Raw genomic sequence first — 14372 nt, 5'->3', positions numbered from 1 at the left:
TGTTACAGAGGCAGAGATAGACAGGGACAGACAGACAGGAATGGAGAGAGATGAGAAGCATCAATCATTAGTTTTTCGTTGCGCGTTGCGACTTCTTAGTTGTTCATTGATTGCTTTCTCATATGTGCCTTGACCGCGGGCCTTCAGCAGACCGAGTAACCCCTTGCTGGAGCCAGCGACCTTGGGTCCAAGCTGGTGAGCTTTTTTTTTTTTGCTCAAGCCAGATGAGCCCGCGCTCAAGCTGGCAACCTCGGGTCTCGAACCTGGGTCCTTCCGCATCCCAGTCCGATGCTCTATCCACTGCGCCACCACCTGGTCAGGCCACACAGTTTATTCTTTGACTCAGAGGTCTTAGAACAGGGAACACATTGGTCCCTTCTCAATACCCCCAGTGGTCTCCTTCTCAAGGAAGGAGATTCTTCCTCCACAGCAAGGAAGGTTCTCAAGCCAAGGCTGAGCTGCAGCAGTACATTCTACCCTCCCCGTCCTGGTGCATCCCTGGTGGCCTAAGTTTGCCTGAATTATTCCAAGCACATGGTAGTGGTTCCATAAGCCAGAACTAGCTCCACATGCGAATTTTTTTTCCCCATTTAGCCTCATGAGATGAGCAGATAGAACACATATTCTCTAAGCCCATGGTCTATTCAGCCCTTGGCTTTTTTACTTATTTCCACTGCCATTGCCAATCCATGTTTTTGCATCTTTTTTTTTTTTTTAATTAAAAGAGCCTCCCGATTTTCCCCTCCCTCCTTTTGCCAGTGTCCATTCGTTGCAGGCCATCTGAGGTCACTTCTTCAATATTGTTGTAATAGTTTCTTTCTTATTTTAAAAGTTATTGATTGTGCCTCATTGTCTACAGAAACTTGTTAGCCTGCTGTCCAAACTTGTTAGCTTGCTCATTCTCTTCCCCACGCACGTCTCCACCTCAGCTCTGACCTCCTCATCCTCAGTTTCATGCCCAGGACATTATTGGATGTTGTACCTCCACATGTCTCTCTCTTCCTTCCCCTGCTCTTCTGCCCATTCTAACACACACATAGACACACGCACACATATGCACACACACACAGTGAAGGCAGACCAGATTCAATGCTGCCTACCCTAGAACCTTCTCTGATGTCCATCAACTTGAGTCACTGCCTCTTTGGAGCTCATTTTTTGAGTCTTTAGGGGAGCACTAATCTTAAGTTAAGATAATTATTTTAGCTTCTCTACCAGATAGGGGGTTACCTCAGCAAAGAACTGCATTTTATTTATCTTTTTAGTATTTCCTATTTCTTAGCATAATCTTGCGATTAAAGATGCTCAATCAACTTTTAATAAATCACATTGCATGTAGCTTGATTTTGGCAGACATTTAAAAGTATTTTTTTTTTTACAAAAGATAAGATGCAATATTTTATTTACACTGTAGGAAGATTCACAGCAAGATTCCTCTATCTAAAAACATCCTGACAACATTGAAAGATAGACTTGGTTTACATAAAGTTTTAAGGCTCTACTTATTTAATAGAAGAGATTATAAAATAATGCTGAAGGTTCCTGCGATTGGGCATTCAGCTATATATATATATTATACACTAGGTTTTAACCTCACAATAGTCTTCTGAGAAAGAACCTGTCTGTAACATCCACACATAAGGAAACAATAGCTTTAAAAGGTCAGGTAGCTTGTTTATGATCCCTTAACTAGGTCTTGGATTCAAGTTTAGGCATTGGACTTTAGATACCCAGCTCATGAGCACTGTGCCTTCCGATTTGGTGTGACAAAAGCCATCTGATCATGGGCTTATGCATAAGACCTGAGCTGAAGTTCTTAGTTGTCATTTGCTGGAAGAAGAAACTTCTGAGGGCCTTCCCCATGAGGGTGTCCTGGGAATAAAATAAATTTCTGAGAAATCACCCCCATAGAGAGTATTAGCATATATTTAGGGTTTAAAATTACTTAGTCAAAATGCTTAAGGAAGCGTCATGACCAGTGAACCTAATTGTAGTCAGTTAAATTAGTTGTGTTGTGCTAAACTATATGCACTGTAGGAAAACCAGGAAGTTCTAGAATTGTTATCTTACATTTCCTGGACTTCCACCTCCACCCCCAATATGTTATTAATCATTATCATAGACTTAGGAGTACAACCATGTGAAGTCAACTGTTGATATCTATATTACACTGGGAATAAGAGAAAGGGGGAAAGAAGGAAATAAGACTAAGGGTTTTGCTTCACTATTGCAACAAGATTTGTGACAATATTTTAGAATAATACATAGGTGGCATATTGTAATAAGATCCAATCATTAGGCCTTGTCTGTTGATTTTTTTAAAATTTCAAATAGGGAAAAACACAAGATTGGCAGCTTCTATTTTCCAAATGGTTTATGCCTCTCAGTCATAGTATAGAGGTGGCAAAATTCTTATGACTTATATATAAAAAATAAATAAATAAATAAATAAATAAAGCCTTTGAAGAAATTTACCGCTTATATGAGAAGTTGTTTGGGACCTCCTCAAACACCCTAGAATTGCCTTCTCCTCTATGATTGGGGCCAGTTGGGTGAAAATTCTTGCGAAAGACTGCTTGGTTTGTTTTGTTTTGCCTTTTGTGCCAAGAAAGAATTCAGATGAACTTTACACTAATAGAAAAACTGTATATCAGCCAGAACGTTCCACACTAGACATCTTATTAACATAATCATAAGCCTTAAGGAGAAAAAGCTATTGGCCTCCTCCTCCCCCCCCCCCCCCCCCCACGTACTTCCCCGGAGACCACACTGTGATTTAGTTTCAGTAATTACCCTCTTTTGTTGGGAGAGAAGTAATGGCCTAGGTGGGTTGTGAGCTCCAGTGTTAAGGCCCTTCTTGACGTGCCTTCGCCCCAAAGAAAGCCACACTTTTGTCGAGGAGTCTGCCTGGTTCATTTATCATCTGTCACTGATTTCTGTCTGGGAACCGGAGACCAAAACTCTCCAGGGATACCACTTACATTCTTACGTGACTACGGTTTTAATGGCACAGTCCAGGAATATCCTTTTTTTTATGTAAATTTTCTTCCTTCTCAAGGAAAATGGCCCTGAAAATTCAGTAATTTTGTACAGTGACACTAATGCAATTAGCAAGCAAGGACAAACCCTTGCCATTTGACTACATTGAAAAAAAAAACAAACCAAAAAACAAATGGAAAGTAGACTGGAGTCTAATGGCATGACGTTTGCAACGCCAGTGTTTCTGGAGAGTGTTTCGTCATCACGCCTCTGCAAACAGGTCGGGCACGCTAGGTGCCACTTTCCTGGCAGCGGACAGCATGCCGAGGGGCTGGCTCTACCACAGCCCTCCCAGGGAGTGTCGCTCAGGCTCATTGTCCTGTTCTTATCTGTCCTAAGAAACTAAATATATGCTCAAGAGGTTAAGGGAGGTTTTTAGGAGGGTGTTTTCTTGTCTGATTGATGACAGATCTCTCAGGGGTTGGCTTTTCATTTGGTCTCTGTGTTTTTCACCACTGAGAGTGGTTATGGAGGGGGAGGGGCCTTTTTAATTTTTTTAAAGGATGTATTCATTTTTGAAGCATATCCCTTTCACAGATGAAACAATAACTTAATTTCATCAGTCTCAAGTTCAAAAGTCTAGATGTGACTTTGGAACAGTTAGTAACCAAACTATCACTGCCTTGGACTGTCCAGAGACAGGCAGACAATCCATGGAGAATGGAGCAGTCCCAGACATTGCCACCCAGATTGTCTGATTGCCAGAGAATCATGGGGGCTCTGGGCTTGGCTCTGGGCTTGGCTCTGGGCAGACAGTTCATTCTTCCTTGTTGGACAGTTTTCTTTTATTTACACATGAAAAGATAAAGGGTTTCCCCTCTCAGCTGCTCATGGAACAGTGGTCCCAAACAAGGGCTGTGTTGAGAGGAACTGGCCTACTGTGCTCAAAGAAGTCGGCTCCTGTGGTTCCTGGCCCTTTATTCCTTTTGTCCAAGGAATCAGTTCATTGTCTGTTAGGTCTTGGTTTCATTCAGGTGCCAAATGCCACAGTGCTACTTCGTTTGGAATCATTGATAGCTCTTCCCACAATCCAGGCCTATAATTATATTCCACAAAAGGTAGACATATTTATTTTTACTGATTTTTCTGCCTCCTTGATGAATGGCTTTCCTGCCTGCCCCGGTTGGAAGGGATTGAGAACTGTATAAAGTAAGATGGAGCCTGCCTTGCACACGAGGATGGAGGTGAGGGAAGGTGGGAATCAGACAGCAAGGCCCAGTCCTATAGAACATGTAGCTCTGGCAGCTGTAAAGCAGAAGCATGAGTCCTACTCTCCGCTCTGCTAAAGTTCTTAAGACCCACTCAGAAAGGATGGGGTTCAGTCTGACTGTGAACGGAGGCGGGTTTACCAATCCAGGCACACAGCCTGGGATGGAGAATATAACCGTGACCAAAGGTAGAAGTCACCGTGCTCTTATCCGGGTTTCCAATGATACTGCCTTTGCAAATGTTTAAATGCAGGTGTAGACTCTTTTTAAAATCAGGGAGAAGAATACTGACAGTGGACTATCTCGTTTGGCCAGGTGTGGCCTACAAAGGCTTTCCTAAGAAGAGATCATCCTCAAGGAGTCTGGCTGGCCGCTGAGAACGTGCTGAGCACAGACTTACAGGACCCTTCACTGTTTCCTCATTAACTACCTTTCCCTCTCACTGCCACTCAGATTTTTCTATTTTCATCTCTTTTCCCTTTTAGCTCTAGGAAGACAATTAGTAACTTCCAGTCTGGAAGGGAAACTTTATCTGTCAGACCTTCACACTGGCAATAATTGGGATTTTTGTTTTTGTTTTGTTTTGTTTTTGCCATAGGCAGTATAGCAACTAATACTTAACTTCTGTCCCCCACCCTGTACTAAAACTCCTCCTCCTCTTACGATGTTTGTACCATGATAAACCCATCAAAATCATTTTTAACCAATGGCATTTATATAGAGAGGGTATATCCCATTCAATCTAGGATTTAGTTACATTTTTGTAGTATATTAGTAAGAGTGTGACAGGGATGGGTGCCTCTGGGTAAAAGAGTATGTGTTTACGTTTTTTTTCTTTTAACTTCTTCCAGAAATATTTGCATGCCTGTCATGACTTTGGGAGAATACAGCCAAATTATAGAGTTTTATTATGTTTATGTGTTTTTTGGTCTAGAAAATCATGTATTGTACAATAACTTAGTGTGATGATATACACACTTATCTATTTATGTAAAATATACACGATTTTGCAACCTTTTTTTTCAACTGTACCATACAATTTTTTTTTTATTCTAATTATTTGGCAATGAAAAAGAAGGACATCCTGCCTTTGCAAGACTATGGATAAACTTTGAGCCTGTTATGTTAAGTGAGGCCAGACAGAGAAAGACAAGTACTATATGATATCACATATATGGACTCTAAAAAAGCCAAGCTCATAAAAACATTATAAAATGGAGATCACCAGGGAGTGAGGTGGGGGGGATAGGGATGTTGTTTAAGGGTACAAACTTGCAACAATAGATAAGCCCTAGCCTAGAGATGTAACATAGTGTAGTGAGTATAGCAACAATGTTGTACGATAACCATGAAACTTCCTAAGAAACTAGAACTTAATTATTCCAACCATTAAAAAGAAATGATAATTATGTAGCATGATAGAGGTGATAATTATTCCTACAATGGTAATCATATTAAAATATATAAATTTATAATGAACATGTTGTATACCTTAAATTTACAGTGTTATGTCGAATAAATTTCAACTAAAAAAAATATTCCAGACCCTGGCTGGTTGGCTCAGCGGTAGAGCGTCGGCCTGGCGTGCGGGAGACCCGGGTTCGATTCCCGGCCAGGGCACATAGGAGAAGCGCCCATTTGCTTCTCCATCCCCACCCCCCCTCCTTCCTCTCTGTCTCTCTCTTCCCCTCCCGCAGCCAAGGCTCCATTGGAGCAAAGATGGCCCGGGAGCTGGGGATGGCTCCTTGGCCTCTGCCCCAGGTGCTAGAGTGGCTCTGGTCGCGGCAGAGCGATGCCCCGGAGGGGCAGAGCATTGCCCCCTGGTGGGCAGAGCGTCGCCCCTGGTGGGCGTGCCGGGTGGATCCCGGTCGGGCGCATGCGGGAGTCTGTCTGACTGTCTCTCCCCGTTTCCAGCTTCAGAAAAATACAAAAAAAAAAAAAAAAATTCCAAACAAGTTCTCAGTAATAATTAATTTAGACTTGTTTACCTCACCGTTTTTATTAGAATTCATAGGAATGTTATAGAAATCCTTTTTATTTTATAAATGAAATTTAATGGCGTGACATTGGTCAATAAGAGTCCATAAGTTTTAGTTGAACATCTATAGAATGCTATAGAAATTTAAGGAGAGATTAGTACATTAAATTTGGAGAGAAGTACATATATTATTGTTTCCTCTAAGAAATAATATGGCTAGAAAAATATTCTGAGTTATTAATAGCAATAGTTTACTAGTTATTTAATTTTTATTCTTAGGTTTGTGAAACAAGTAATTTCACTTATCTATACAAAGAACAAAAAAAATTCAAATATATGTAAACAAACAGAATAAATTGCAGAAGTCAAGCATAGTAATCTGACTCACTTAAATTTTGCAAAAATGCTTATCATTTTCCTTTATTAAACAAAAGAATGGGTTTAGGCTTGACCAGGTGGAAGCACAGTGGTTAGAGCATCAACCTGAGACACTGCGGACCCAGGTTCGAAACCCCGAGGTTTCAGGCTTGAGTGTGGGCTCACCAGCTTGCGCACAGGGTCCCTGGGTTGAGCATGGGATCATAGACGTGACCCCATGGTCACTGGTTTGAGCTCAAAAATTGCTGGGTTGAGCCCAAAATTGCTGTCTTGAGCAAGGCTCAGATGAAGCCCCCTGGTCAAGGCACATATAAGAAAGCAATCGATGAACAAATAAAGTCCCACAACTACCAGTTGTTGCTTCTCACCTCTCCCTTCCTGTCTCTCTCTCTTATTGTCTTGCTAAAACAAACAAAAACAACAACAACAAAAAAAGGTTTAGTATAAGTTGCCAATCTACCATGCTTGTGAACACCATTAAGGTTCATAAAAATCCATATGTCCATTATGCTAATAATGTCCTTTTATTCTTTCCCACACTTCTCCCCTGACTTCTTCCTGATATTTTTAAATGACAGGATGAAATATTTTACATATCTTTATAATCAGGTTTGATATTTTAAAAAGAGACTGTTGCAAGTGGAAGAATATTAGGTTCATTTTAATTCAGCGTATTGGGAGGCCACGACAGTCCAGGTATTGAAAAAGCTACTGGACACGAAGTGGTGGATAGAAAACTTCCTAACCCCAATGGGACACACAGATCCTAAAAGGAAAACAGACTTTATTTGTTTGTTTTAATGTATTCATTTATTTTTTTCACAAGTTCTTATATACTTCTCATTATATGCTAGATATTCTTCTAAGTAATTTGCAAGTATTAACTCCTGTAATTACATATGATAAGGAAAGTGATCTTTTTTTATTTGGATTTCACTGTAATTTAACAATAGGGAAGAACAGTGATTTGGGGTATGAGGATAAAGACACAGCATCTCTCTTTTATTCTATCACATCCACAATGTGATAGAATAGGACAGGACAGACGAGAAACCCTGTCTCATATCAGGAGAGGAATGCTTGGTTGAGTTCATGATCTTTACCTGAATCTCTTAGCAGTTTGATCCTTAGTTGGTTTTAGCTGGAGTCATCAGTTTTATTCACATTGAGTTAGAGTTGTCTTTTTCTTTTCCTCTTTCTTCCTTAACCTTATATTGTTATTGTTGTTGCTGTTGACTCTTTCCATATTGTTTTATTTGGGGAGAAGTTGATGAAGAATACCTGTCTTCAAAATCTGCTTGCTAATCCCTATTTCCAGAGAAACTATTGTGTCTTGCATACATGACTTTTAAGATGGCAATTTACAAGCTAAACTTTAAGCTGAGTAGTCTTAGGAAGATGTTTTATTTTATTTATTTTTTTAGCTTTACATCTAATTTGTTCTTTGGAAGTTCATTGAGCTTCCTAGTGCTCTTCAAGAAACTTATTCTAGACACATATGTAATACTCTTAATTGCATAATTTATACTATGGTATTTCTAAATGAACTTTAAGGTACAAATCAAAATAAATTATATAGGTTAGCCAGAAGCTACTGTAAGAGGGGGATAAATGTGTAAAGTACATAAGAGTATGATGTTTATCATGCATTAGATAGTTTTTTAATTAATTCTGGAACCTCCTTAAAAAAAGAGAATTTGTCAGTTTCTTTCAGCATATTTAAGAGGCCCCTACAATATCATTGTTGTGATAACATTTATTTTACTACCTTTCTTAGTCAGTAACAAAATACCACAGAATGGATACCTTAAAAACAACAGACATTTATTTCACACAGTCTAGAGCCTGGGAAGTCCTAAATCGTGGTGCAGTGTAATGGCTGGTAAGGGCCCGCTTCCTGGTTCATAGCTGTTTCCCTGTGACTTCACATGGTAAAGAGGCAAGCTAGCTCCTGGGCCTCCTTTATACAGGCACTAATCCCATTCATGAGGGCTCCACCCTCATGACTTAAGCATCTCCCAAAAGACCTGCCTCCTTGTGCCAACACATCAGGGCATTAGAATTTCAATATATGAATTTTGAGGTGACACAAACATTTAGACAATTCTTTAAGCAAATTTATGAACCCCTAAAATATCACTTTTGTGATAAAAATTTCTTTACTGCCTAATGTATATTTGACCTTTGCTTGTTAGTCTTATTTTTACAAAAATCAAAATCTATCTTTGGGTTATTCTATTAACTAGTTCTAGCCTATTACTTATCCAGAGTTAGTCACTTTCCCCCTGGGCTTATCAGTATAATCAAGTTCACTATCAGTCTCACTATTAAACAAGATTCCAGGTGAGTGATGATTACAGCCTTACAGATGTATTGTTTGTTAGATTTGACCTTGAATGGGGAAAAAATGCCATATACTGATCATTTATTCTGTCCTAAATTTTGAAATGTGCCAAAAATATGCTTTGTTTTTAGGGCCATATTGTGGAAGTATGAGTGTTCCCAAAGAATTCTTGCTGAACACAAGTGAAGTGACTGTTCGCTTTGCAAGTGGATCCCACATTTCTGGGCGGGGCTTTTTGCTGACCTATGCCAGCAGTGACCATCCAGGTATAGCAGAAGAATCAACAAGAACCTGTAAAACTTTATTTATCAAAGAATTCCTCTTGCTTCTTATCAGTAGCTCTGGACAGAATTGTGACCTCAGGTACAGAATTAAGATGTGATGGAAGAGAGGAATGTAATGTCTTTGTAAGCAGTTAGGTCTGGACTGAACACTTTTATATAGAATGTTAGATTAATCAGCTGACCTATGCGGTAGAGAATTGATGTCATTTTCCTAGTAGCCTTGAGTGGATCATCTTGGGGCTATTGTCGTGAACCTTTTAAGGTCTGGCTATTCTCTGAAGTTCTCCACCAACACATTTCTTAGCTCAGGACAAGTCTTTTATCCCCCATTACACACACACACACACACACACACACACACACACACACACACCCAGCGTACTATCATGGGAGCCGCCATGTGAGTATGGGCAGGGTGTAGTTACTACCCCAGAGTCCTCTGACCATGCAGTTGACACCTGAGCAGGAGAGAAGGGAAGCATGAACACTGACAAGGGAGGAAAACACGGGCTCTCTCCAGGTCCCCTGTACTCTGGAGCGATCACCATGCATCCCACTCTGTCTGCCTAGGACACACAAGTGCCCAGAATTTCTGCTCTCGGTCCCCTCTGGCAGAAGTACTCTGAGAAGGGGGTGCATTATTCACTTCCCTCTCAGCCAACCAAATCTGACCAATCCCCGTAGGCCCCAGCAATACCAGTGTTCACCATATGTTGCTTCTTAAGAACTATTGAAAAGATTAAGGAAAGAAAGAACTATTGTAGCAAGTGTGGAATATTTTGGAAGCTAGACTAGGTTGATATAAATACATCAAAATGTACTGTATCTTAGCATCTCCATTGCTGAGTATTAATTTAGAGCACCCTTTTTTAAAGTCTTTGGTCCTGATTGGTCCAAGTTGAGAGACAGCTTGTGTTCTCAGTCAACACCTGAGTACTGGGTCACTCTGATGCTACTAGATAAGTTGTTAAATTGCAGTTGTTCCTGAATCTTCTCTGTGATCCACATTGGGCTTTAAAACTGTTTTCCTTCCACCGAGGGAGGTGATATATATGATTTTTGTAGGCAGGTAGTTGATAGTAACTAACCAGAGCTGGTTTTTCTGTTGGAAATAGATTTTGTTGTCACTCACTGGATAAACACTGAAAAACCATCATTGGTGAGAGAAATGAGAAATGAAAGGAACTGTTAAATCCTGAGGACATTGTGCTCAGTTTTGATTTATTTTTAAACAGGAAAATTTTAGATAGCCAGATAATGAATAAATGCTTTTTTAAAAAAAATGTCTTTTTATTTTAAAAGAAATCTTTCAAGCATGAGTATCTTAACTTCCATTCAGTCTGCTAATTAAAATTATGTTTACGACAGATTTAATAACGTGTTTGGAACGAGCTAACCATTATTTGAAGACAGAATACAGGTAAATATAGGTGTCCTGGCTGTGCTGCAGTTGTATGTTGTTGAACATTTTGTTTTCCTTGACATTAAACTAGATATTATTTGTACTTAATTTAAAAAATCATCTATGTTCTAACTCATGAGGAATATTTGAAATGATTTCCTATACAGTAGAGGTCAGCAAACTTTTTCTGTAAAGACCAGACAGTAAATATTTTAGGTTTTACAGGTCATGCAGTCTCTTCTGCATCTATTCCTACAGTTTTTGTTGCCACTGTAAAGCAAAAGCAGCCATAGACTATATGTAAACAAATGGGCAGAGATGTGTTCCAATAAAACTTTATTTACAAAACATCAGCAGGCTGGATTTGGCCCTTGAGCCACAGTTCGCTAATGCTTGAGTTCTACGTTGAGCCATAATAGATTTGAGAGTGCATGTTTTCACCTGACTTGCATTTGGGAGTGACTTTTGTTGATTCTTTAACTTTTGGAAGGTGTTTCCTTTGCCTTTCCCACAAAAGAGAAACCTACTGAAAATATTTTCATCCCAGTTTTAACTGGAAAAATAGCTTAATCTCTTTGATGTAAGCTATTTTTCCTCATCTATAGAGTAAAAGAGCCCAGAGCAAGATTTCTCAGCCTTGGCTCTGTTGATATTTTGGGTTGGAAGATTCTTTGCTGTGAAGAGCTGTTCTGTCCATCCTTGGAGGTTCAGCGGTAGTAGCCCTGGCCTCTAACCTCCACATGCCAGTGTGATAACCAAAAATGTTCCCAGATGTTGCCAAAAGTCTCCCAGTGGGAAGAAGTCATACTCAGTTGAGAACCACACATCTAGAAATCATTGCCAACAACACACAAACAACAGCTGTTACTCCTTAGATTGGTTTCTTAGTGCCAGGTACTTGATACCAGGAGTTAGCGTATAAGTAACTCATGGGAATGTTCCAACCAGCCTGCAAGGTAGGTTCTGTTATGCTCCCAAAGCAGAGGCACAAAACAGCTACCTAACTTGCCTGGGACTACATACTTAATTCATGTACCCAGAGTCAGGCTCAAGAGTCCATGGTCCTAATCATCGCAGACATTCTAATAAATAAGACTATTTTGTATAGTCAACTCTAGTGTTAATTATTAAGTCTAGTAGAGAAAAAAAAATAATAAAAATTACCAATAAGCAAATATGGCCCTGTAAAATTGCCATTCATCCAATATGGATATTTGCCAAACCCTCTCTGAGGTCGTTTCGACTATGCCGATACAGTGCCAGTGGTAACAGGACCTCTGGACATCAGAGATTATTTTCTGTCCTCCGAAAGAAAGGAATATACTGAGAAAGAGTGAAATTGTGGTTCAAGATTATCTAAGCCAGACATTTTCAGCTAGTGTGCCACAAGAATTTTTAAAACACGCAGTGCCTATTTAGTCAAAGGCACTGACCTCTTTTCTTTTAGATTGTCAAAAAAAAGACAGCCAACACAACAATAATTTTCCAGTTTGAATGAATCAAAATTATACCTATTTTTTGTCATGCTGGCCAAAAATGCAACAGTTATTGGTGTGCCACAGAATTTTAGTAATTGGTTTATGTGTGCCATGAGGTGATAAAGGTTGAAAATCACTGATCTAAGCTGTAGCCCAGCCATTTTGTAGTGTTTATTAAAGATGAAGTTTGATGACTAATACCGGTCCATAATCCCTTATCTATAATTGTAAAATTCAGAAAACTTTAAAAGTCAAAAAAGTTTTTTTTAACTCATTTGGTGGCAATACCTGATTAATGTGACCTTAAATTCATTTGAGAGCAAAACTGGACTAAAATTAAGGAGTCTATTTAGTCTTTCTATATTTGACTTACTATGACTACTCAGGTATTTAATACAGAGATATTAATGTTTTTGATTAATATGTGCAGACCTCAAAAAATCTTACATAATATACACCATTGGAACTGTTTTACTTTCTAAAACCCAAAAGAAGTCTGAACTCCCAAATACATCTGGCTCTCAGGGTTAGGATGAGGAATTTTAAACCTACATGTAGTAGGATTCTCCATTATTTTTGTTTCTTAATTCTATGATTATTGCTGCATTACTGGACTCCATGGGGTCAATGGAAAAGAATTGTGAGTTGTTTATTTGAGTAATTTAGATAATTAGATGTTGCTACTCCTGATTTGCTAAATAAGCAGGAGGAAGCTGAGAGGAAATGAAGTCAAAGCTACTGCTATTTTGGAATGTGTTTGAGCTCGTCCATTCTCTTTCAGCAAACCAAGTAAACATGATTTTGATGTGGTATATATAGAAACAAGGGCATGTGGCCTTCATCTTCAAAGCTGTTATTGTTCTTATGATATTTAGACTTTCTTTTTGCATGTTTTTATAGGTGTATAGCTATCATTCACAGCCTATTGATGTTGACTCTTGAAGGAACTACAGATGAGGAAACTGCATTTAGGGGATTATGTGTACTATTAGCATCGCAGAGCAGACTAGATAGTATCAGTACCCCACCCTAGGCCCCTTCAACCATATCATATGCTATGAAATGTTTCTGGAAAGTTCCTTGAAAAATTACTGTGAAGTAAATGAAATCCTATTTTTAAAATATACCTTTATTAGTCAAACTTATGGAAAAGTAGTTGCTAAGGGCTGAGGTGTAAAGAAAATAGAGAGAGATTAGTAAAAGAGTACAAACTTCCAACCACAAGATGAGTAAGGTCTGAAGGTCTAATGTGTAGCATGATGACTATAGCTGACGACACTGTGTAATTGGAATTTACTGAGAGAGTAGAACTAATTGTTCTCACATGTATATATTTTAAATACATATATTTATATATATAAATATGTGTGATTGTGGATGTGTTAACTGGATGGGTAACATAAATCATCATGATTTACACTTTAAATATTTTACAATTTTATCATACTTCAGTAAAGCTGAAAAATATATACACCTTTTTTTTTCTCGTTGCAAAACTAATTCATGACTAATGTGGACCATCACTGTCCAACACTAGTCATGTGTAGTTATGAACTATACTGTGGCTAGTTCAAATTGAGATGTGCTTTAAGTATAAAATATAATGTAGATTTTGAAGACTTGATGCAAAAAGGAAGGCTGAAAATACCTCATTGATAATTTTTTCTGTTTATCATATATGGAAATGATAAAAATTTTAATATATTGGGTTAAATAGAATATATTATGAATGTTTTTTTCTGTTTCTTTCTACTTTTTTTTAATGTGGCTACTAGAATATTCAGATTACATATAAGCTTCCATTATGTTTCTATTGGATAGTACTAGTACAACGAATTGGGATATTACAGAGTTAAATAACACAAAGTAAAGGTTTCCCGAAATCCCACTAGAATCTAGAAATATAATTCCTTGTCCTTTTTCATCCATTGAAAACATAAGTTATTATTTTATATATTTTGAATTTATCTTTTTTTATTAAAAATGAGATCCTTCTATATGCTATGTATAGTGTTTAGAAATTCTGCTTTTTTTCTTAAAATATTTCTTGGACATTTTAGAATCAATTAAGTTGCATTAGGGAAACTCATTGTTTAATAAGATTTATAACAAATTCTTATATAAAACAAATAATTATTGTATAAAAATTGCTTTCAGAGTAACATTTTAGATTAATCTGTATTTTCATAAATCAGATTTCTGATTTGTCATTAAAGAAAAATATTCCCTTCTATGTGTTCTATGGAGGAGAAAGAATGGTT

The 14372-nt window shown here is 38.3% G+C and overlaps 1 protein-coding gene across 2 annotated transcripts in view; it reads left to right on the top strand.

The window, feature by feature from the left end:
• Nucleotides 1-14372, top strand: part of DCBLD1 (discoidin, CUB and LCCL domain containing 1) — a 72330-nt gene that overhangs the window by 33203 nt on the left and 24755 nt on the right. For both annotated transcript variants that reach the window (XM_066373384.1, XM_066373385.1), the window contains exons 3-4: nucleotides 9079-9213; nucleotides 10600-10651. In XM_066373384.1, the coding sequence (XP_066229481.1) occupies nucleotides 9079-9213; nucleotides 10600-10651 (187 nt within the window). The remainder of the gene's footprint in view (nucleotides 1-9078; nucleotides 9214-10599; nucleotides 10652-14372) is intronic.

Source organism: Saccopteryx leptura, chromosome 3 (genome assembly GCF_036850995.1).
Source record: "Saccopteryx leptura isolate mSacLep1 chromosome 3, mSacLep1_pri_phased_curated, whole genome shotgun sequence".
NCBI lineage: Eukaryota > Metazoa > Chordata > Mammalia > Chiroptera > Emballonuridae > Saccopteryx > Saccopteryx leptura.
This window is presented reverse-complemented; position numbering and strand designations above follow the sequence as displayed.